The sequence below is a fragment of the Pipistrellus hanaki genome, assembly GCF_964339955.1.
Source record: "Pipistrellus hanaki genome assembly, chromosome: 2".
Classification (NCBI taxonomy): Eukaryota; Metazoa; Chordata; class Mammalia; order Chiroptera; family Vespertilionidae; genus Pipistrellus; species Pipistrellus hanaki.
The window spans coordinates 172,485,593-172,509,955 of record NC_140504.1 but is presented as its reverse complement, the minus strand read 5'-3'; the positions used below and the strand labels follow the sequence as shown (position 1 = coordinate 172,509,955).

The window sequence follows — 24,363 nt, the reverse complement described above, 5'->3', positions numbered from 1 at the left end:
CCACCAGTTCCTAGGAAGGAACACCCCATTCCTTACTAGGCCATCTCTCAGCTGGCAGGCAGAAGTCTGGCACCTCTGGCAAGCTTTTCTCCTCCACTTCCCCTCCAGCACTCCCGACTGAAGAAGCTGTGGTGGTGGAGGGAGCAAGCCTCCTCCTCTGCCTGAGCCCTCTCCGCTCCCCCATCTGCCAGGCAGAGCGTGGCTCTGCCCTGGCTGCCTTCAGGGCTGAGACGTGGTTCTGATGATCTCAGGGTAAAAAAGCTCTAGGCCCTGGTCGGGAGGAGGAGACCCCAAGTCATCCTGGGATCGAGCTCTGTCGCCCTGGCAGCTCACCTAAAACCTGCCTGTGCCCCAGCCCCTCATCCAGAGAACAGGATCTCAACAGTGCCTTTCACACAGAATCATTGTGAGAACTGACTGCAACAAGGCACAGGTGCCTATCAGGGGCACCTAGCACCTCCGTCTAAAGGGGAGCGTTGAGTGAGGGACCTCTGTGGAGGGGACTCAGACTAAAGCAGAGTTGTAGTTGTGATCGGGCACCTTCCTGGGGCGCTCCAGTGGGAAACCTGGCTCTCCAAGGTGCGTGCCCAGCCAGCCAGCCCCCGGCACTGAGAGAGAGGCTAGTTAGCGGCCCAGGTACTACAGATGTTAACCGCTGTCACTATGGATGTTCCTTAACTCATAAGAAGTAGAGTTCTTTAAAAAAAAAAAAAATTTTTTTTTTTTTTTTTTTTTTTTTTTTACTGATTTCAGAGAGGGAATGGGAGAGAAAAATAGCAACATCAATGCTGAGGATCATTGACTGGCTGCCTCCTGCACATCCCATCCGCAACCCAGGCATGTGCCCTGACTGGGAATCAAATCACAACTTCCTGGTTCACAACCACTGAGCTACGCTGGCCAGGCACAGAGCTCTTTAACACATCCTTTTCTCACCCGCCCTTTGCAAAGCCCACAGAAGGTATCTATGTGAGCTTTGGCTCCAGACTGGCCTGAGCTCATTTCCAAGTCTGCTACTTATTTGTTGCATGATCTTGGGCAAGTTCTTTCCCTTCTCCGGACCTCACTTTGCCTCACCAGTAACGGAGGCAGGACACTCCCAGTCTCGGAGGGGCCCTGTGTGAACCCCTTTCACGTCCTGCGTGGTTCAGGATTTCGGTTCAGGGTTTGGGTTCTGGAGAAGACCGCACACAAATGAAAAGAGATTAGAAAAGTGTTAATTTGGGAATATTGGGGGCCAGGCAGGAGACCACCGCTAGTGGGAAGACTACAGCCTTATTTTGGCCTTGCCACCCCTTTTATTCGGGTTTTGGATACACCCATAGCCCTCAGGTAATTCCAATAACAAACTATCTTACCAGTAAGGATTTACATGATTATTCGGTGGGGAAGTTGCCTCAGTTACCATTGTCTTAATTAGATAGGTTGTGGTTGGCACTGACCTTTCAGAGCTTAAAGGTTGAATAGCCTTCCACATCTTTCTTTCTTGTTTAAAAAATATATTTTATTGATTTTTTACAGAGAGGAAGAGAGAGGGATAGAGAGCTAGAAACGTCGATGAGAGAGAAACATCGACCAGCTGCCTCTTGCACACCCCCTACCAGGGATGTGCCCGCAACCAATGTACATGCCCTTGACCAGAATCGAACCTGGGACCTTTCAGTCCGCAGACCGACGCTCTACCACTGAGCCAAACCGGTTTCGGTGCCTTCCACATCTTTCTATTAGTTCTGGCAAGGTCCTACGAAGACTACAAGTGTCAGACATGAACAAAGTACATAAGAATCCTAAAAGCTCTCCTACCCACTTATTCTAGATAAAGAAACTGAGGCTCAGCACGGCTTCATTGCTTCCACCACAGCTATAAAGCAGCTGAGCTGGCTCTGACCAAGGACTCCCACTTCCACACCAAAAATCGCCCCTGATTCATGAGTGTTTGAGGCCATAAAGGCTCCGGCTGCTCAAAGCCAAAGACTGATCTTGGGGTCCCTCTTTATGCACCTTGCCTTAAAACCGTCATCAGCCATAGCTGGCCAGGTCCAGACCTCAGCACCAGTGGGTCATATGGGACAGGGCCAAGTCAAGATAGGTGTGGTGAGCCTGGCAGGCGAGGTCCTGTGCCCTGTGCCCACTGGAAACTCTCAGACCCGAGACAGGGCAGCAGGGAACTTGTCCCAGTCAATTGCACTGCGAGGACACAGCAACCTCACCTCCTCGACCAGGAGCTCGGTCATCAAGGCTGTTCTCCCTTTTTCCGGCCTTTAGAGTCCGTGGGTTGAGAGACACTGCACCACCCTGCCCGGCCCCTGCTGACTTGTTAGGCTGCTTCTGAGGAAAAGGCAAGAATTCTTCTGAAGCCATCTGGCAACTTTTAGCATTCTCTCTTTTGAAGACAACAATGAGATACCATTTTTCACTGATCTAATTGACAAAGACTGAAAATATATAGACACACCCAGTATTGGCCGGAGGATTGTGGAAAGGGCAGTCCCTTGACAGCTGCTAGAAGTGCAGTATGCGCGACAGTTTTGAAGAATGATTTTGCAAAGCCTTAAAAATGCCCCTGTCCTCTCCTCCTGTCGTCCCCCTCCTCCAAGGATTTGTACCGATTTCTTGATACAAAATTCGAGTTGTTCATAACTGCCCCCAAATGAAAGCCACCTAAATATTCTTTGGTTAAATCCATGGCGGGTCCTTGGCCAGCCACTAAAACTCAGGCTGGGAAGACTATTTACTCCCGGAGAAAATGCTCGTGATAGGTTAAGAGAGAAAGCAAGTAATGCCCAGGAGGACGTGCAGGGATTAAAGCATGTTTGATCAGCGTTCCGCAGGGATCGTTCCCTCCTGGGCGCAGCCACCACGCGGTCACGCTGTACGGAAGTTGGGGCTGTGCCGCTGGAGACGGAGGAGGATGCAACACCATACGGAGAGAATGGCCCCAGCCCGGGATCCCCTGAAAGCAACTGCACGGATAAAAGCACCTCCGCAGTGCCACAGGGAACAGAACCGCACAAAATCACGAGGAACAAAACATTTGCAGTTTAAAGCCACTAAATTTTGGAGTAGTTATTTTATGAGCTGTAGATGGCTGAAACAACCCGTTTGTTTTCATTTCCTAGATTTTTATTTTCTTTAAAAAAAATTTTTTTTAAATATATTTTATTGATTTTTCACAGAGAGGAAGAGAGAGGGATAGAGAGTTAGAAACGTCGATGAGAGAGAATCATCGACCAGCTGCCTCTTGCACACCCCCACGGGGGATGTGCCCACAACCAAGGTACATGCCCTTGACCGGAATCGAACCCGGGACCTTTCAGTCTGCAGGCCGACGCTCTATCCACTGAGCCAAACCGGTGCCGGCTATTTTCTTTAAAATTTTATTTTAAAGATTTTCTTGATTTCTGAGAAGGGGAGAGAGAGGAACATCAATGATGAGAGAATCATTGATGGGCTACCTCCTGGGGATTGAGCTGGCAACCCCTGACGTGTGCCCTGACTGGGAATCAGTTGTGACCTCCTAGTTTATAAGTTGACCCTCAACCATCCAGCCACGCTGGCCAGGCCATTTTCTAGATTTTAAGAACGCACGAAGCAGAAAAGCAGAAGGCCTGTGTCTGAGCAGCCAGCCTTGTGCATTCCTGAAAGGCAGGGCCTGGGTGACACCAATTACTGAGTCTTTGTCACAGGCCAGTCACTGTGCAGCTTTTACAAACCATCACATAACAGATCCTTAATAAATACTCACTGAAGAAGTGAATCAATGTGCTAGTCAACCACACTGCAGCCCTGTGAGGTAAGAGTTATTAAAAGTCTTATTATAACTCAACTAATATTCATTAGAGAGAAAAAAATTTAAATGTAGGCATTACAAAAGAAAATAAAAGCTATCCCCAATCCTTCTACCCATCATTTCAATGAACATTTATCATATATATATGTATGTATATATATGTATGTATATATATGTATATGTATGTATATATACATATATGTATATATGTATATATGTGTATATATACACACATATGTATGTATATATACATATATACATATATATGTATAGAAATTCAATTATATTACATAGGCATATTGACTTCTTTTGTTTTTTTATCCTCACCTGAGGATATTTTTTCCACTGATTTTTTTAGAGAGTGGAGGGGAGGAAGAAGGGGGGTAGAGAGAGATAAATATCAATGTGAGAGAGGCACATCAATTGGTTGCCTCCCATTCAAACCCTGACCAGAGCTGGGGGTTTGAGCCTGCAACTGAAGTATGTGCCCTTGACTGGGAATCGAACTGGCAACCCTTCAGTCTGTGGACCAATGCTCTAACCAACGAGCAACCCGGCCAGGGTGCATATTTACATTTTAAAATATGACAAATGTACTGTTTTGTAACCTGTTTTTTTTTGGTTTTTTTGTGTTTTTTTTTTTGTGTGTGTGTGTGTGTGTGTGTGTGTGTGTTTTCATTCAAAACAATCTTGATTTTTTTAAAAAAAATGCTTTTATTGATTTTTTTCCAGAGAAAGGAAGGGAGGAGAAGAGATAGAAACATCAATGATGACAGAGATCAATGCTCAACCACTGAGCCTCACCAACTGGGCTTGATTTTCTTTTCATATCAGTGTGTGTATATTTCTATTCAACATTTCTAATATACACACATGTTTGCCTTTGTGACTCATACCCCTTCCTCCGCACCACCCTGTTCTCTTTGTCTGTGCTCTATGACCCCAATTGGTCTGACCACAGCCAATTGGACCCTGGGCAAACCTCTGACCAAAGTGGAACTAATCTGCTTGTCTCCTCTACAAACAGAAGCAGGACCAGGAAACAGCTGAGTCAACCTTGAGGGTCATTGAGGTGGTCCCATGTGATGTCTGGCATTGTGTGATGGTCACATCCTGTCGGGTAGAGCAGAACATACCTGTCCATGAAAAGAGAGAGGAATAAAGCCTGGTGAGGGATGGAGACCATCCTGGTGGTAGTTTCCTCACGAACCCCTACCTTTTTCAGCCCCTGACTGCCTCTCTGCCACTGATTTGGGAGACACCTCTATATCGGTATGCTTTAATGAATTCTCTTTTATTGACTGAAATTGTCTTAAATATATTGATACCTGCAACTGAAAAATCCCAACATTATTATTCTAAGGAAAGGAGAAAAATGGTGCTCATCAGCCACAAGGGCAGGCCTCTGGGAACTGGTAAAAAGGAGAAGCCAAGAGAAAAGAATATTGCCCCAGTACCTTCTACAAGCAGAGGCTCTACCACCCACTCTACAATCCCAGGCACACAGGCTGGAACACAAGCAGTCGAAGCCCTTCTTCTATGCCTCTGCTTTCCAACCTCAGCAGCGAACGTCTGCCGGACGCCTGCCATAGTCACGGCCTTGTGCTCCGGGCACAGATGGGAATGAATGCATCAAGTTCCATGGCCTTGGGTAAGTCATTACCACGTCTCTAGGTCTCAGTCTTTTTACCTGTAAATGGGTTGATACACACAATTCTAAATTTCTTTCCAGCTCTCACACCTATCAACTTAACGTTGGGGTCTTGGTCCCAGACCTCCAGGAAGAAGGTTTTATATATATATTTTAATATAGTTTATTAATTTTTTACAGAGAGGAAGAGAGAGGGATAGAGAGTTAGAAACATTGATGAGAGAGAATCATCGATCAGCTGCCTCCTGCACACCCCCCACCGGGGATGTGCCGCAACCAAGGCACATGCCCTTGACTGGAATTGAACCCGGGACCCTTCAGTCTGCAGGCCGACACTCTATCCATTGAGCCAAACCAGTTTTGGCAGAAGGTATATTTTACAAGCTCTAGAAGTGGCATCAGACTTTCCCAACACCTTCATATGCATTGTGCCCTGTGATTCAATCAATAGTCCCACCAGGCAAGACTTATTCGGCCTGAGGGCACACCGCTGTTGAATAGAAGGATTGGAACTTTAATCCAAGTCTAGCCAAATGCCCAACTACCCTGTTTCCCCGAAAATAAGACAGTGTCTTATATTAATTTTTGCTCCCAAAGATGCGCTAGGTCTTATTTTCAGGAGATGTCTTATTTTTCCATGAAGAATACGGTACACATTTATTGTTAAATGAAAATAAAGAAAATTTATTACCTGTATATGGTACGGTAGTACGGTAGTTGTCAACACAAACCAGACAAACTGTGAATCCTACAGTATCAAGAATTTACTCATTTATTCAATGACAATCATGTCATCATCTTCTGGAACATCATCATAACAATCCAATTCCTGAATTTCCTGGTGAATTTCTTGTGACTCCATTTCTTTCAGAATCAGTGGACCAAATCTCTCATGTTTAGCCTAGGGGGGGGCCTTATTTTTGGGGGATGCCTTATATTTCGCTCAGAAGGAAACCTGTAAGTAGGTCTTATTTTCGGAGGATGTCTTATTTTCGGGGAAACACGGTAGAGGGGTCAAATAACTCTTGACCATTTTTTTTTAATTATTTTTTTTTTACTGATTTCAGAGAGGGAGAGGGAGACAGAGAGACAGAAACATCAGTGATGAGAGAGAATCACTGATTGGCTGCCTCCTGCCCACCCCACACTGGGGATTGAGCCCACAACCCGAGCATGTGCCCTGCCTGGGAATTGAACCATGACCTCCTGATTTATAGGTTGATGCTCAGCCACTGAACCATGCCAGCCAGACAACTCTTGATCTTTATTATCATAGTTTTAAAAATGAGGAAAGTTTACCAGGTAACTAGAGTAGTCAACTTCAAAGGACAGAAAGTAGAATGGTGGTTGCCAAGGGCCGGGGGGTGGGGGTGGGGTGTAAGTAGATGGGGGGGAAATTACTCTTTATTGGGTATGGAATTTCTGTTTGAGAAGATGAAAAAGTTCTGGAGATGGATAGTAGGGATGGTTGCACAACAGTGTGAATGTGCTTAATGCCACTGAACTGTCTACATAAATGGTTAAAATGGAAATTTTATGATACGTATGTACGTTCTGTCACCATTGTTTTTGAGGAAACAGGTCCAGTGGAATAAAGGGAGTAAGTATAGATGTGATTGTGAGAGTTCTGGAGACAGACAGCACTCAATCCTTACTTCTACCACTGGTTTACTTGCTTGACCTGGGGCAAGCTATCCTGAAACCGTGCCTCAGTTTCCTTCTTGTGACATGGAATAAAACAGCATGTCCAGGATTTGTTACCGGAATTAAAGGAGATCATTCTATACGGCTCACTTCGCCCTGTACCTGGCACATCGTAAACTGTCAGCACACACACGTGTCATTATGACCAGAAAAAGTGTCTTTGGAAGTCACACCCATTACAACATCCTCATTACAAACCTGAAGAGACGGACTTAGAAAGTGACTTGCCTGCAGTTCCCCAGCAAACCTGTAGCAGAGCCAGCGTGGAACTGAACCGCCCTCTCCTAAGTCCTGAGATCTCCGCCTCCAGCCAGCCCAGGGCTTTCCCTTTCTTAAGAGCTCGCCTGACTTTGGGTGTTAATTTCAAGCCTCAGTGAGGAGGGAAGGGAGGACTCCGCAAGCTCACAACTGGTTCTCAGTCCGTCTCCTAAAGTGAGTCAGCTCTGGGATAATGGGGTGAATCAGCCAGCAACTCTGAAGAGTGTGCCTGACTGCCAGGTGGGGGCAGGCATGGCTGGATGCCAGCAAGTGGTTCCTGTTCCCCTGAGGGGGGTTGGAGAATGGGGGAGGGAAAGGGTGAGGTCCAGGTTTCATACCTTTAATTTGCTACCAATTTCCTTCTTTGGTAAAGCAAGTAAGCCTTAATCTCCTTAAACTGCCCAGGGGATGTATCCATAAAACGTGGTCTTGCCCTCAGCACAAGGTGTGAAGAGACAGGAACCAAGGAAGGACAAGTGGGAAGGTTTTGTACGAAGTTGCATCCGCATAAAGGGGATTATTATTCTGCTTCTCAGGAGAAATAAGGTTCTAAGAACAAAATGGAGCCCAGCCAGGCTGCTTGTTTTTCCCATCCGTACTGGGACTTGTCGGGGGTCTCTGAGTCCCTCTGTCTCCGTGTGCTTCTCCCACACCTCAGAGTGCCAGATCAATTCCTCAGAGGTAAATGTTATGAAGGACCTACTGGGTGCTAGGCCCAGGAACATGCCCTTGGACTCTCAGAAGAGCCCCGTAAGATCAAGCTTATTCTGAGCCCCATCCTACAGAGAGGTCATTGAAGCTCGCAGAGAGGAAGCAACTCATCAGAGGTGGCACCGCTGGCCGTGAGGAGCTGGGCCAGACTTCCGGACCATTCCAGCGCTTGCTCTCCTGACCAGCGTGAGGAAGAAAGTTCCTGTGGGCTGCATCAGGTCCCCCCCTTCCTCCTCCAGAGACCCCCAGAAAACAATACGTGGAAACAGAAAGAGGCAGATTCCTGCCACCCTGATATAAATAGGCGTTGAAAATGGAAAACACTAGAAACAATAATAGTTACCATTTTTCAAGTTATCTATCATAGGCCTGTCACTCAACAGTCGTTTTCTCCTTTATATTCTCAATCATTCTTTGAGGAAGATACTGATATTATTCCGATTTTATAGGCGGGGGAATTGAGACTCGGAAAGGCTACGTAATATACCCAAAGACACACAGCTAGCAGATCTATCTTCGAAACCTGTGCTCTACCCCCCCACCTATCACGGCTGGCCTCATTCATTCATTCTTTGCTTCATTCATTTAAACATTGATAGCCTTTCCCTTGTGCTAAGCAACTAGCTAGAAGAAGGAAGTCAGAAATGCCTGAGTCCCTGCCCCAAGGAAGTCATTATCTAGAGAAAGATACAGTTCAAATAATTGTAATCTAAGTGATAGGGCCGGACCTAGGTACACTGCTGGTCAGGAGTTTTTGTTTATTTTTTTAACCGAGGCGCTGGAACTCAAGCTTACTACCTGTGTGATCCTTGGCAAATTACTTCACTCCCCTGAATCTCAGTGTTCCATTTTTAAAAAAGGAGAGCAAAATACTTAGAGTTTTTGTGGGTATTAAATTAACTGAAATAATATTGTATCCATTCATTCATTCAACAAATAAGTCCTGAGCCCTGGCCAATGTGACCTGATTGGTAGAACATCGATCAATCGTCCTGCGTACCAAAGGTCACGGGTTTGATTCCCAGTCAGGGCACATGCCCAGGTTGTGGGTTTGGTCCCAGTAAGGGTGTGTGCAGGAGGCAACTGATGGTCAGTGTTTCTCTCTCTCTCTCTCAAATCAATAAAAAACATAATTTAAAAAAACAACAAATTAGTACGGAGTCCCAGTGTGTGCGGGATTTTTTTTTGGTGCTGGGGATGCTAGCTAGAAGAAGCAGACAAGCAGACATTCCCTTGAAACCAGAAAGGGATTTTTTTTATTTTTTAGTAAAAAATAATAGTACAATTTTTAATTGAAGCATACTATACAAGCAGAAAAGTGCAAAAATTGGACGTGTACAGCTCGCTGAATTCTGACAAACGGACACACCCTGAGTGAGCAGCACCCTGATTACAAAACATGACCAGTCAGGTCAGAATTAGGGTGTGGCAAGAGAGGCACTCCTCTCCCCAGGAAGACTTAAGGGGGTGCCAAAAGCGCAGTCATAAAGATAAGCAGTGTATTTCATAGAGTATTTCCTAAAATCAAAACGAAAGAAAAAAATACCCCATGATGACAAAGTACCAACATTTCAAATGACAAGATTAGTACCAGTGCCTGTTGAGTTATATTAAAGCTCAGGGCGGGGATCAGTAATTTGGTGAATTAGAGGAGCCATCCTGGACTGGGGACCAGAAGGGGTAGGGGAAGCTGGTGCGTCTAGAGTTAAACACGGGCAGTGCCAGGTCCCTGTGGGACATGACGAGGGCTGTCCTGGAGACAGCGGGACAGACAAGCCTGGTGCTCAGGAGAGAACAGAGGAGTGACGTGTTCCCAGCGTCAGGGAGCCAGTGGCGGCCCTGAGGGATCTTGCAGAGAAGGACACAGAAGGATAAAGAAGGCAAGCAGAACATTCTCTAGGAGCAGGTGGTTTGAACAGGTGTGCCAATGAGAGCGAAAACATGAAGCACAAAAAAAACTGTCCTGCTTGGCCCACCAGGCCTCGGAGGAGTCCAACACCGTGTTTACCTGCAGCCCTGGAGGATTTGAGATGCAAAACATCCTGCGGTCTGGGACTCCCGCATCCCAGCCGCCCTTGCATCAGCTGCAATTGACTCAGCGGGCCTTTCCTCCAGACTGCCATGACGTTTGCCTTTTAAAGGCAAAAAAGAAAATAATAAAAATGTAAAAGCCTTTTCCCGGGCTGGCTGGCGGCTTACTCACGGATGACTCGGGAGACGCGAGGCGGAGCCGCTAGGACTCAGCGCCGCCCCCTCGGCCGCCGCAGGGGGAGCCCACGTAGCCCACAGGCGTGCGCTCCGGCACGCACTCCAGCATCATCTGCCATCACCACCTGGGACGGCCCTGCCGATCCCAGCATGCTCTCTTCCTCCGAGCAGCCAAGCCTGGAATGGCTTGGAATCAAACCCAGAAAAGTCCCCAGTTCCTTCCTGGCGGCCTCAGAGACAAAGCTGCCAGTGTGAACGCAGCTTGGGGAGGGGGCCGCTTGGGCCCTCCGAGATGACGGCCAGGGCTCCCCGGCACTCTTCACAACTCTAAAGCCTCTAGCCTTTAGAGTAGAGGGTAGGGTAGGCTTGAGGGGAGGCTGAGATTGCCGCAAGTCCTTCCTCTGCTCAAAAACCCTCCGTGGCTCTCCTCTGCCTACTGAACCAAGTCCTAACTCCTATACCTGGCATTGAGGGCCTTTGTGACCCTCACCCACCAGCTTCTTCTCTCATTCAGATTCCCTCCAGGCTCGGCTCCTCCCTCTCCCAGCCCCCAACCCCCAACACTTCAAGCACAGGGGCTACTTAGCCTGGCTCTCTCTGGCTTAATTAAGCTGCACCTTCATGACCCACTTTCAGGCAATTATTTGTTTATGCTCCCTGCTCTCCCCCCCCCCCACCGCACCCCCTCTTCCACTCCCCAACCCAACCTTCCAGGCTCAAATGCTACTTATTGTTTCTGGTGTTCCCTCCTTGGTTGAAGTTCAATCCTATTTCACAGGACTCAGCCACCCCAAAATAGACTAGCAGGCCTGAGAGTCTAATCTCTGATCCAGGCTCAATAGCTTCTGATGACTGTACCTCTAAAGACAGCCTCCAGGGGTCATACAACTTTCACAGGGAAAAGTTAGAGAAATGAAATTTCAACCAGGTCACGGGTGTCTGTTTGAGCAGGTATGGTGTGAAAGGCAGGGGTAACGCTGCTTGGTCACTCCACTTTGCCTTCGAGGGCCACCATGGCAATAGGAAGGGGAGTAGTTGAATTTCCGACACCGGGAATTAATACCATTTATTTGGGTAAACTTTAACTCGCATCCATTCACCTCAGGCTTACCCAGGAAGGAATTGGTATACCCGTTTTATAAACGCAGGTCTTGAGGCTCCGAGAGAGAGAGAGAGAGAGAAGGGATCTGCCCAGGGATGTCTGGACAGTAAACAGCAGAGCTGGGATTCGGTCTTCTGACTCCAGGGCTCCACCATCCGTCTCTGAGCTGGGTGGGAAGATTCTTTTTTCCCTTCAGCAATTACTCTCTGCCTGCCTGCCGTCTCTGCACGAGTTCTTCCCTTTGCCAAGAATGGCCTTTACACTGACCGACCTGGTGACCTCACATTCATTCTTCTACACCCTGCTGCCCTCCTCCTCCCCCTTCCCCCGAAGATCTCCGCTCTCTCCGTGATACAAATCCTGCTCCTGTGTGCATTCTTACCCCTGCAGTCCACTTGGTGTGGTGGTGCGTCTCCCATCTTGCGTCCTCTCTAGTTTTGGGTCTCCATGAGGCTAGCTAGCGTTAGGGTTAGGGACCCATACCTCTGTCCCGGGGGAAGTGAGACCCCTAGCTGAGTGGAGCATCCCACTGCTGGGAAGAGGCACCCAGAGTAGACTAGATGTGCTAGGGAACAGAGACTGCGCGCAGGGAGGTGGCAAGACCCAAAAGGCACTCAATGAAAGGCTAGAAGAGTTACCAGGAGCCTGGTAGGTCAGTTGGGTACAGCGTCCTCCGGATGCGCCCGTCCATCCTGGGTCAGGGTACATACAAGAAGCAATCAATCAATGCAAAATAAGCGGAACAACGACTCTCTCTTTCTCTCTCTCTCTCTCTCAAATCAATTAAAAAATAAAGTATTTTTTAAAAAGGTGGCAGGAAGCAGGCAGATTAACGGCCCATTCGTTCATCATCTCTGCCTTCCTTCTTCACTCCTTCACCCAAGCGTCGGAGTGACGGGAGTCCTCTCTCGGGCCCCCTCCCCGCGCAGCCCCGCCCCCGACGTGCCCAGGCCCCGCCCCCGCGCCCCCTCCCCCGCCCCAGCACTCACACACACACCAGTGGCGCCAGCCAATGCCCGGGGTCCTATAAACCGTGGAGGTGGCCTCGCGGAGCTCCCAGACCGCGGGTCCTGGGAGAGAGCGCCATCACACTCGCCGTCGTAGTCTCGGGACCTGAGCCGCCTGCCCGCCCGCCCGCGCGCCCGCTGCACCCGGAGCCTCCGGCGCCACACAGCCCGGCCATGGATCCCAGCGAGAAGGTGAGCCGCGCGCTCGCCCGGCCCGGGTCCCTGCGGCCGCCGGCCGCGCCGTGCACCCGGGGGGCGGGCGGCGCGCGTCCCGGACCTCCCGGGCGCCGGCCTAGCGCGGGGGGACCGGGCCGCGGAGGTGGCCGGGGCTCGGACCCGGCGCGCTCGGAGGCGCCCGGCGCGCGCGCTCTCGGCGCCCGCACAGAGTGTGTGGCTTCCGGGGCAGCTGCGCGGGACCGGAGGCTCACGTCTCTCACGATCTCCCGGCGCCCGGACTCCTCCTGTGGCACCCATTGGCTGAGCCGGCCGAGCCCCCGGCCCGGCCCGGCCCGGCCCCGCGGCGGCGTGCGGAGGAGGCGGGACCCTCCTCCTGCTGGCACCCCGCCGCCGCTCCCCTTTCTTGGGGCGCCGCAGCTCGCGCGGCCTGGGCTCCGGGGCGCGGGGCTCCCCGCTGAGGCCGGGGGACTCTGGCTCCGGGGTGCCCGGGGCCTCCCGGGCTTTAGATGAGAAGAAGCTGGACCCCCCGAGGCCCTTCTGGGCGAGGAGCGCAGGCCCCGGAGCTTCACGTGGTCCGGGGAGGCACGCTTCCCTCTGGGGCGGGGCCGCCGCCGCGTGTCCCCGGGGCTGGGACGCGGGAAGGGACCCCAGGCTGAAGGGGAACCAGAGGAAGGGGGCTGGGGACCTGGAGGCGTCCCGCTCTGGATAGGGGACCAGCAGCTCCTCTTCCCTCCGGGGATGGCTTTGTCCGACCCAGAACGGGTATGGATCGAGCCCCTCCCGCGTGCAAGACATGGTTTCTTTCCTTCCTCCCAGGTTTTCAAGTCACTTTTTTTTTTCTTCTTGGAAACTTTCCCTCTTATCCGCTTGGATGGTCCCAGCTCCTGGGCTGGGAAAGCGCGAGGATGCGCTCTCTTCTTTTTTTTTTTAAACTGGGTAGCCTGAGCTCTGCACCGCCCCTGCCTGTGGGCTGCAGAGGGGTGCGGTGCGTCTGATCGGGGTCCCGCTGGACATTGACACCAGGGCTGTGCCCTCAGTGGGAAAAGGCTCCCTCTTACCTGTTGAATCCTGACTGCTTGCTTCATTCCGCCCTGGGGAACTCGAATTCTGACAGTCATAGGTTAGTTAGCCTGTAATGTTGGGATAGAACCTAATAAAAACCAAATGGAAAAGCGCTAGTGGCCAGGGCTTGAGACCACCAAGTCTGAACCCTTGCTGTGTTATCTCAGGACCCTGGCAGGCCGCTGAACCTCTCTGGGCCTCCGTTTCTCTGTGTGTAAGGCAGATAACTGTGTGCTCCTTCCAGGATAAGAACTATCTGTTCAGCATGTGATATAGAGGACCTGGGTGTTTATTTGTTGAGTGGATAAGTGAATATTCTGCGTGGAGGTAGAATATGCTTAACAGTGTCCGGGCTGGCATGGCTCAGTGATGGAGAATATCCTTAACCGTTTGTAAGCACCTGGCTAGTTAAATGCTTTTCTGAGGTCCTGCAGATGTGGTTCTGAAGTCCAGTGTAGCTCAGTTGCCTTATCTGCCTGCTAATGTTATTTTCATCACTAGAATAGCTGTAAGAATTCAGAAGGAAAATGTGTGTGTCCTCCTGGATGGTCCATAAATCGTCCTGGTCGGTGTGGGCTCCCAGGATGCATTGCTCTTACTTGGGCCTCAGGTTTCCTGGACCTGAGCTGTGGCCTCTGTCCAGAAGCCTGGCATTCTGACAGTGTGTACTTTCGGGGAACCCCAGGGTGTCTGGGCCGCGAGTACCACTTGGTCAAGGAATCATGAAGGTCCCAGTTCTTCCCCAGTTAGGCGTTTGTCAGGAAACTGGTTTGCAGAGGTCGCCAGCCCAGGGGTGAGAGATGAGTCAGCTAAGGTGGCTGCCCTGCCTCCCCTGTCAGGGCGAAATGAATCACAACCCAATGAAAAACGACTTTCCCAAGGTCACACACCGAGCCTCCTGCCTCAAGACACACGGCCGTCTTCCTAGAGTGACAGAAGAGGGTGAAGGAAAGTCAGAGCAAGAAGGGGCCTTCCATTTGGCAGACGAGGAAACTGAGGCCAGAGAAGGAAAGAGACGTGACCGAGATGAGGCTTTCACAAAATAGTGGAGATGTTCTATAGTATTTAAAAAAAAAAAAAAATGATGCTTTCTTTGCCACACCCCGGTCCTCTGTGCCATCCTGCACGCACCCCGAGTGAGGAGGAATTCCCAGACTCCTGGGGCTTAGCAAGCTCTCTCTGGGCTCGCAGGAGTCTCAGAGTTGGATTAGGCACAACTTGACAACTGAAACCCTTCTGTGAGCGGGAACAACATGTGTCCTCACAAAACTATGACCTTGGGGAAGTGGCTCTCCTCAGAGCCCTGGTTTCTTCCCCGGAACATGGAGGCCCGCTCCCCTGTGGTGGGTGCGGTGAGACAGGCCCGGGGCCCTAAGTCAGAGCAGTGGCTATTTTAAGTGGATACACCCTCAGTCCGGCCTGTTTGGGTGCGCAGGCTATTGTAAACATCTCCATGAGGATCCTTGTCCCCGACTGAGCCATTCGGGGACCCGACCCCACTTGCCCCGGAGCTGGGTCAGCCCCAAATCCCCCCTAATCAGCTTGTGACTTCAGGGAGCTCAGCCTCCTGGTCACGGGGTGTCGCGGCCAGAGCTCGGCTCTGGCTCCAAGGGTAGGGCATCCAGTTCCCCCTCCCCCGGGCTGGCAGAGGTGCGGAGGCCGGGAACAAAGGGGAAAGTGTGTGCGGCACTGGCTGGGGACCCGCGGCCCTCCCCCCACGCCACTCCTGGACAAAAAGGTGAAAAAGCCACGCAGTTTGGTAACCAGTTTGGTGACCGGCGTCCCCAGGATCGTAGAGGCCGAGAAGGCATCTTACGGGCTCAGAGAGGCTGTGTCCGGGCCCACAGACCCCGCCTGGCCACCAAAACAAACCTCCATTGTTACCTCCGTCCGTGGGAGGGGTGGAATGGAGCTGGAGGCTCTGCCATCCGGCCACCAGGCCAGGGCAGCCGTAGCTAAGGCGTAAATGCTGGGGTTTGGCAGGAACGAGGCCTTGGATTTGGGCAGAAGGAAGGCAGCACCCATCCTCTCCCAAGACCACCTCTCTGGCGTTTGCCTCCCAGGGGCCTCGGCACCCTGGAAGTTGAGGGGGAGAGAGCATTTGCCAGATCCCGGTTTATGGAGCATTTGTCTACAGAGGGAGGCCTCTCTGTCCGTATCACCAAACCCCCCCCCCCCCTCCTCCCGGTGGAGACGTTTGGGAGTGGGGAGGAGAAGGAGGTCCCCTAAGCAACAGCTCCACCATCCGACCTCAGGCCAGCCACGCCTCCTACTGGAACTCATTTCTTCAACCGCCGCAGTAGGAAAACAGAAAATACCTCTCTGGGTCAGGTTGTGGATTCTTTTTTTATTATTATTATAGAAGTATTGGAGGCCACTGTGGAGAAATACACGAAGTAAAAGAGTAAATGCCTTCCCCCAGCTGTAACAGTTTGCTGTTTACCCTCACACACCTCATTTTGTGCGGGTGGATATGTGTGCCTGTAAGTGTAATTTTTATGTAATTGGATCCCGTTCTGCGTGGCCCACTGCCCGTTAGAAGTAAATTCTCGCAGTTCTTCTCTGCGTGTAGAAGCAAGTACCATTTGTACAAGCTAATTATCTTCCCTTTCTCTACACAAAATGTACATTCTAGTCATTGTTTTGTACTTTTCGCTTTTTTTCTCTGAAAAAAATCTACCCTGGGGCTCTATTCCAGATCAATTACATACAGATGTGTTGCATTCTTTTCAACCAGCTACGTAGTGTTCCATGACAGGCGTGTCCCGTGATTACAAAATGGTACCCCCATCATTTTTTCTTCATGCCACTCATCGCCTGATGTATATCTTAGGTATTTCTTTTCCGTCCTCGCCCTCACCTAAAATATCAAGTTCCAGAGAGGCAGGAATGTGGTGTAGAGTGCCCAGTTCCCCATTGACTAGCATAGTGTTGGGAATGTGCATCCAAGCATTATCCTTTCCTTAGTAATGTAATTTATTTTTTGTAGAAAACCTCTCTTATTGAGAACTGGAGGTCTTAGGGGAAAGGGCATGTTCAAGGTCGGGGAAGCTGGAACTTATATTTGTTTGCCGAGAGTGTCGTCGACTTTTGCCTATCCCCATGGTCTTATCAAATTAAATTGATCAGAGTTGAATTGGTACCCATCTCACCACTGAAGGGGTACCCCCTCAGGGTGGCAGCTTCTCCAGATGTCCAGGTCCTGATGCAGGGCCCACACACACACAGCCCAGGGAGTTAGTTGTTTGCATTTAACATCTCATTTTATTTTTTAAATATATATTTTATAGATTTTTTATAGAGAGGAAAGGAGAGGGATAGAGAGTTAGAAACATCAATGAGAGAATCATCGATCAGCTGCCCCTTGCACACCCCCTACTGGGGATGTGCCCGCAACCCAGGTACATGCCCTTGACCGGAATTGAACCTGGGACCTTTCAGTCCATAGGCCAATGCTCTATCCACTGAGCCACACCAGTTTTGCTAACATCTCATTTTAGGAGCAGCCCCTTTTTACTTATTTAGGGAGAACGATGTGGTTTTGCCTGAAAGGCTTTGAAAATCCTATGCCGTTTACCCATCGAGTTTGCACGTAGCGGTTCAGGGGACCTGGGGCTTAAAGTATTATAGAAATTGGCAAACTTTTTCTGTGAAGAGCCACGCAGTAAGTAAATATCACCGGCTCTGTCACCGTCAGCCACGATCACTCATCCCTGTCACTGTCGCACAGAAACAGCCATCAACAATACATAAACCAGTGAGCGTGGCTGTGTCTCAATCAAACTCTATGAAGGCTCACTGAAATTTAATACAATTTTCTTGCAACACAAAATATTAGTCCTTTTCCCCAGCTCGTTAAGAAAACATAAAGCCCATTCTTAGCTGGCAGGCTGGACTCGGTCCACGGGCCTTGTCGCCGACCTTGGAGCAAAATCCACCCGAGTGGCCAGGAGCTTGGGCCTGGGCTGTTCTGACTCAGAATGGGCAAGGCCCGGCGCTGCTGGACGGGGATCTGACCTACATAGAAAGCACCAGGTAGAAACCTTGTTTCCTTCAGGGGCCAGAACCCGGAAGCGAAGCGGGGAGGACAGGAGCAGAAGGGCAGGCGTTGGCATCAGAGACCCCTCCCTGCTTGAAATGTCACAGAAGCCGAGGGATGTGTTTCTCTCCGAGCCCCCCATTTTCTCATCTGTGAAGGTGGGAGCAATCTCTCCCCAGCGTGTGCTCCTAGTGGTGAAATGGGGGTGTGTAAGCAGCCCCGGGGATGGTGCCTGGCCCCTTGCAGGTGCTGCTAAATTCAGCAGCTCCCTCCTCTCCTCCTGCTTTAAAGATTGATGAGGACTGCTCCCCACACACAAAGGATTGATCAGTGCCTTCTGCCTCCAGGGCCAGGGACAGCGAGGCTCCGCCAGGCAAGTCCTGACATCCCTGGGAGGGTGGAAGCGAATGGCTTCAAAGGCAGTAAATGCCTGAGGTCCCTGGAAGGTCAGGCACTGGGGCCATATAACCCATTGCTCAGCTCTTAGGAGGAAAGGTCAGAGAGGGCAGTTCCAAAGAACTCCCGTCCCAGCCCCTGCCCTGACCTTCTGCTCCCGCTTATCACACACGGGTTTTAAGTCTATTATGCAATTTCTTGGGCCTTTTTTTTTTTTTTTTTAAATCCTCACCCAAGGATATGTTCATTGACCTTAGAGAGAGAGAGGGAGAGAGGGAGAGAGAAACATCAATGTGAGAGAGAAACACTGATCTGTTGTCTCCTGTGCATGCCCCCCTGTACATGCCCCGACATGGGATTGAACTGGCATCTTAGGTATGAGAATCAAGCCCACAACCTTTTGGTAGAGGGGATGATGCTTGAACCAACTGAGCCACCCAGCCACTGCATTGGGCTTTCTCTTTTTTACCCAGAATGTTGTTCACGTGAAATCTTAAAAAAGAAATGTACAGGAAATAAGTACAAAGGGGGCTGTCATGGATCCAGTAAGCTCCCACTCCCTCAGCCCCCATCTCTTTAGAGCTGGGGCCCAACCAGTTACAAAGGCTGTGTCCCATGCTCCCGTGCGCCTGGGGAAGCCATGGGAGCCACATCCTGACTCCAAATGGCAGTAGCCACCTGCCCTCCTCTGCCAGGATCCACCGAGGTTCTGCTGAAGGCCAAGTCCGAGGAAGGGCACGTAGCAAGTCAAAAGGCTACGCTGCTCGCAACGCTACCCGGCCAGAGCCAGCAGCAGCATCTCCGTGTGTGGGAGGAGAGGTCCCAGTTGCTGACACCTCACCGCTGGCTTCTGGGGGAGGGGGAGCTCTCGGCGAGGCTCCGGACCCCCAGACTTAGTACAGAGGTGACGACGTTTGGGGGTGTGCTGTCCCTCTCTGTGTGGGACCCTGAGCCTGAGCCGTTGCTGACCTGGAGTGTCTGTGGCACCCGACGGGTGTTGGGAGTAAACTGGGCTCGGTGGTCTTTCCTCTCCAGCCCGGTGGGTGGGGGTAGGCCGTTCCTGTTGGCCTGTCTCCGCCTCTCGGAGCGGAGCTTTCAGTGCTCATCGGAGGACTGACAAATGGCCAAGTTAGTCCGTGAGCGTGAATACCGTTCTGGCAGAGCAGATACACACAGAGCCAGTTTTGTCCAAAAGTTAAATTCAGACACGGTGGGTCTTTTACAAAGTCCCCGTGCTGTGTCCTACCCCGAGCACTCTAGGCCCTGCTTACTGAGTTCCCAGTCTGGTGGGTAAACAGCAGGTGAGTGTTCCCAGCTACGTGGAGCAAAAGCTGGAGACTGTAGCAGACACGGCAAGGGAAAGGCCTGGAGGAGTGGGTGTTGTAGAGGCAGTCCCATCCCCAGGGGACGTCAGGGGGCCCCATGACTACTGCACCCCTCAAAAAGGCTTCCTCAGAAAACTGCAGGCTGTGGGGTTTGCACCCCTTCCCTAAGGCACCACCAACTTGTCCTTTAGCTTGACCCCCAAAAATATAAATAAATACATGTTGAATAAATGGATTCCGTCACCATGCTTCAGTTCCAGCCACAGGGATGGCGGGGGCGGACGGTGCTATGGCCGCCCGGCTGAGGGTGGCTTCCACTCCTCCCCTGATTAAAAAAACACTTGTCTAGTGAACCCTGCGAGCTCTATGATGGGCTCTATTCAGACCTTGACAGCAATCCTGCAGGGAAGGAACTCTCGTCCCCATTTCCTATGTGAAGAAACCAGAGCCAGGGCCACCACAGATCCCAAGTCCACGGTGAGGGAAGCAGCTCCCTGCCCTCCAGCCTGGGCCTCCTGACCCCAAGGCCAGCAGCGGCCAAGCTGGGTCTGGTGGGCGCAGGGGGGCGGGAGTGTAACTGTGTGGTTGGTGCCTACCAGAGAGCATGGGCACCTAACATCCAGCCACGCTGAGCACCTCCTGTTTCGTCGGGGGCCCCCTATGGGGCCTCCTTTCCCCTGCACATGCTGTTCCGTTACCTGGAATGCAGTCTTGCCACCACCTTCCCCGCTTGGCATTCAGACTCCCTGCATGGAGTCCTTCACGGCCCAACTCCGGTGTCCCCTCCGCAGAACCCATCTTTGATGGTCCCCAGGCAAAACTGGAAGTCTCTCTGTCCGGGACCCCCACAGTGCCCTCTCCCACCGGCTGGCTGAAGCTCAGACCGCACTGGCCTGTGCACCGGACCAGAAGCCTCTCCGGTGATGTCAGGACCGGGCCCTGAGCACGGGTCCCCGAGCGTTTGTGTGGGCCCTCACGCAGCGGCCTGCCTGGGTGGATGTGCTTATAACCCAGGGCGTGGACAGGCAGGTTTTCTATGGCAGAGTTTGACCTTGACCTGCCAAATAGCACAGTCCTTGATTCCTAGCAGCCGCCAGAGGCGACAGCTGCTGCTCGGGGTCCCAGGGGTGACTTCAGAGACCCAGAGAGGCCCCTGGAAGATCCCAGCCAGACTGAGAACAGGGCCTGTGGTAACAGCACTACCTCTCACAGGGCCCCGGCCGCACCGTCATGTATTCATGTGCTACCGGCGTGATTTTTACCAGGACACATCTCATCTGTGTCATTCTTCACTTCAATTGCTTTGTTCTAAGTCATATGAAACTGCAGGGCTTGTAAAAAGTTCAAAAATGTGCCAAAGGGTATATAAAAAGAAAATCTCCCTTCCAAGCTGCCTCTGCTACTCAGATCCCCTAAAATATCTTAATATATATATATATATATATATTATTATTTTTTTTTACAGAGAGGAAGGAAGAGGGATAGAGAGTTAGAAACACATCAATGAGAGAGAAACATCGATCAGCTGCCTCCTGCACACCCCCCACTGGGGATGTGTCTGCAACCAAGGTACATGCCCTTGACCGGAATCAAACCTGGGACCTTTCAGTCGCAGGCTGACCCTCTATCCCCTGAGCCAAACCAGTTTCGGCTAAAATATCTTTCTTATGTGGCCTTAAATAAGTAGATATTTATACCCCAAGCCTTATTTATTTATTTATTTATTTCCCAAAAAGTAGCATATAGCATACTGCTCTGAAGCTTGCTTTTTTTTTTTTTTACTTAATATATCTCAGTGTTTGTCCCAAGTTAATATTGCATTATATAATTGGGACACGTTTTATTAAATCATAGGTTTGCATCGCTCGTTATATCGAGGTTTTTTAAAAAAAATATTTTTATTTTTAGAGAGAAGGAGAGAAACATGGATGCAAGAGCAAAGCATCCATCGCCCACCTCCTGCACACCCCCTGCCAGGGATCAAGTCCGCAGCCCCAAGCATGTGCCCAGGGGACCGAACCACCGGCAGCCTTTCAGTGCTCAGGACAACGCCCTACCAACTGAGCCACACTGGCCGGGGCCGCATGGCTTGTTTTGCGCTCACTCTGTTGTGTACTAGAGAAACATCTCTGTCGTACCGTGTTTGTCACACCCTGGACAACCCGGTGGACAGCCCCCAGCTAACGCATGTGACTCACCAGGCGGAACACGCTCACATGGTGAGGTTCAGCAGCCACCGTTCAGCCCCGCCTCTGCCATTGCTCCGTGCCTTCCGCATCCTCTTCCTCAGTCCAGGGGTCAGCCTATGAATGGGCTGGGCCGGGGCCCACCGGAGGGGGCTGTCAGGTACTCACCAGCCACTCAGACCTGACTCCCTGGGTCTGAAGGCTTCCTGGGGAGTTGAGAGAAGGGCACTCTGGGGTGAGCTGAGTGTGGGGTTGGGGTGCTGGGCGGGGAGGGACAGGGTTTAAAGGGGGTGCAGCCTGCCGCGAAGAAAGCCCCGGCGTCCAGGATGAACGCCCAGAGTTTGGCCCTGGAGGGGCCGGGTGAGCTGAGGGAGGAAGGGCCCAGCGCTCACCTGGTGAAGAGTGGACTCTGAGCTTGCGCGCTCGGGCTGGCCGAAGCCCCTTCCTCCTCCTCAGCCTCTGCTGTGAAAGCCTCGGCTTTCTCAGTGTTGGCCTCATAGCAGAGACTGGAAAGGCCACACTAGGAACATGTCTGATGAGCAGCTAAGCCCAGTGCTGTCAGTGAGGGTTCGGTGGGGAAACTGAGGCCCATCGCAAGGCGTGGCTGAGCTGAGAGCCACGAGGGCATGGCTCAGCCCTCTCCTCAGGGCCCAGCCCGGTGTGATGTCCACAGTTCTTTGCTGTCCCTCCCCTGGCTCCATTCTCTCACTACCAGTTAAGGGCCTACCTAATGTCACATTTCTTTTTAAAAATATATATATATTATTGCTTTTTTTACAGAGAGGAAGGGAGAGGGATAGAGAGCTAGAAACATCGATGAGAGAGAAACATCCACTAGCTGCCTCCTGCACACCCCCTACTGGGGATGTGCCCGCAACCAAGGTATATGCCCTTGATCGGAATCGAACCTGGGACCTTTCAGTCCACAGACCAATGCTCCATCCACTGAGCCAAACTGCATGTCACATTTCTTGACTTCTTTGTTTTAAAAGAAAAAGAGTCCCCCTTTTAACAAGAGGGGCTCTTGCTACAAGGCACCGACTCTCTAGCAAGGTGCCTTGTCACCCAGGGCCCGCCTGCCTGCTGCTCTCAGGCCCCAGCTTCCAGGGGGCAGAAACCCACCACCGTCTTTCTCCCCTTTGCCCATTGAAAACCCTTTGCCCCACTCTTTTACTTGCCTCCTGACACGTACTTTTCCAGAGCACATTCCTGAGCGGTATGTCATCTGTGTCCAAATAACCCTGAGAGGTTCAGGGTCTGGGATGGCTACGTGAGGGACATGGGGTGGGGAATCCTGGAACCCTGGGCTCCAGCCTGGCTCTCTGTAGACCTCTGAGCGAGCTGGAAACTCTGCTCTCCCTCCCCTCTGCCTCCTGGGGCTCCGTTTCCCACTGTGAATGGAGGGAGGGAAGGATGGGACCACATTTCCAATGCCGATCAGCCTGAAACTGTTCCCATTTTGCAGACCAGCAAACAGAGGGTCTGGGACGAGTGGGGGAGATAAGTCTTATCAACACTTAGCGTGCTGGAATTCACAGAGCAAGCAGGCAGGCGGACTAGAATCAGAAGCTAGCCCCTTTTGAGTCCAAATCCAAGGCCCCCTCTCCCCCACCCATCTATGTAGTTTCTCCCGTGTAATTTGGGCATTGCTTCCTGGATCTCCGCAATCAGTCTGGAGCCACCTGCACCCCGGCATGGCTCCACCCAGAGAATGACACCCCAGAGAAGACAAGGCCTGTCCATCTGCAGCTGAAACCTAGCTGCGGAGAGAGAGAGGAGACCCAGTTCCCGCTCCGCCCCGGAATGAGTCTGGCCAGCCTGGCGTCTAGAGTCAGGAGGGCTGGTTAGGGCACCTGGAGTCAAAAAGTGGCCAAGTTTCCTGGGAGAAAGGCTGGTGGAGCGCCAGGAGTCAGGCAAGATACCTGAGTCAGAGAACCTGCCAGCCCAGGCTCTGCCCTGTAGTAACCCTGCCCTGAGCTGCCTGTAACAGTGTGTTTTTTTTTCTCTGCAGAAGCTGACCGGCACCCTTATGTTGGCCGTGGGAGGGGCAGTGCTCGGCTCCCTGCAGTTCGGCTACAACACCGGGGTTATCAATGCCCCCCAGAAGGTGAGCGCTCTGCTTTCCTCGGCTTATCAGCACCAGCTCGCACTGCACACCCTCTCACACACTCACCCTGCTTCTGAGGTGTCAGGCATTTATGCCAACTCACCATCTGCCTCAGTATCCTCTTTCCTGGCCCCGAACAGGTCAGAGGTTCTTACCATTGGCCTTAAATTCTTGGGGCCCTATAGAATCATGGGGTCTTCATAGCAGGGACCTTGAGCAACCTCCTCTACAACACAGACATTTGTAATAATCAGAGCAATCCCTGGTATAATGAGGCTGCATTTATGTGGTACCTGGGGCCAGAGAGGGCTCTCGTGGTGCTTATCTCACTGGCTGCTCACCTGCAGCCCTAAAAGGCAGGCGGGCAGCATCCACCGTGCCCATCCTGCAGATGGAGAGAGTAGCTGGAGAGAAGGCACCGGTCTGGCATCACCCAGCTCGTCAGGGATGGAGCGGGTGTCCAGCACCAGTCTGCTGGGGAGCCCTCCGGGCCTGATGGCCCCTGAGCCTGTGCTCACACCCATCCACGCACAGCACACTCCTTATAAGGCCTCCCGCTCTAGGTTGAGCCGCCTCCTCTCCCTGGAGGCCCTCTGCCAGTCAAAACACAAATGGCGTCTTGCCCTAGGGAACCGCAGGG

General features: G+C 51.6%; 1 protein-coding gene and 1 long non-coding RNA gene across 3 annotated transcripts in view; one reads left to right on the top strand and one right to left on the bottom strand.

Moving 5' to 3' along the window:
- Positions 1-4,507: 4,507 nt before the first annotated feature.
- On the bottom strand, positions 4,508-12,547 carry LOC311617863. Of its 2 annotated transcripts, XR_014794191.1 has the most exons (4): positions 12,414-12,547; positions 10,114-12,116; positions 5,248-5,472; positions 4,508-4,926 (listed from the first exon to the last, which is right to left on the bottom strand). It is a non-coding gene; the product is annotated as an uncharacterized lncRNA (long non-coding RNA). The 2 variants fall into 2 exon arrangements; XR_014794190.1 differs by having other exon boundaries at positions 5,248-12,116.
- The window catches only part of SLC2A1 (solute carrier family 2 member 1), a 29,012-nt gene continuing 17,061 nt past the window's right edge, over positions 12,413-24,363 (top strand). Inside the window, exons 1-2 of the mRNA XM_084874624.1 lie at positions 12,413-12,623; positions 23,628-23,723. Of these exons, the coding sequence (XP_084730750.1) occupies positions 12,606-12,623; positions 23,628-23,723 (114 nt within the window). The 5' untranslated portion in view covers positions 12,413-12,605. The remainder of the gene's footprint in view (positions 12,624-23,627; positions 23,724-24,363) is intronic.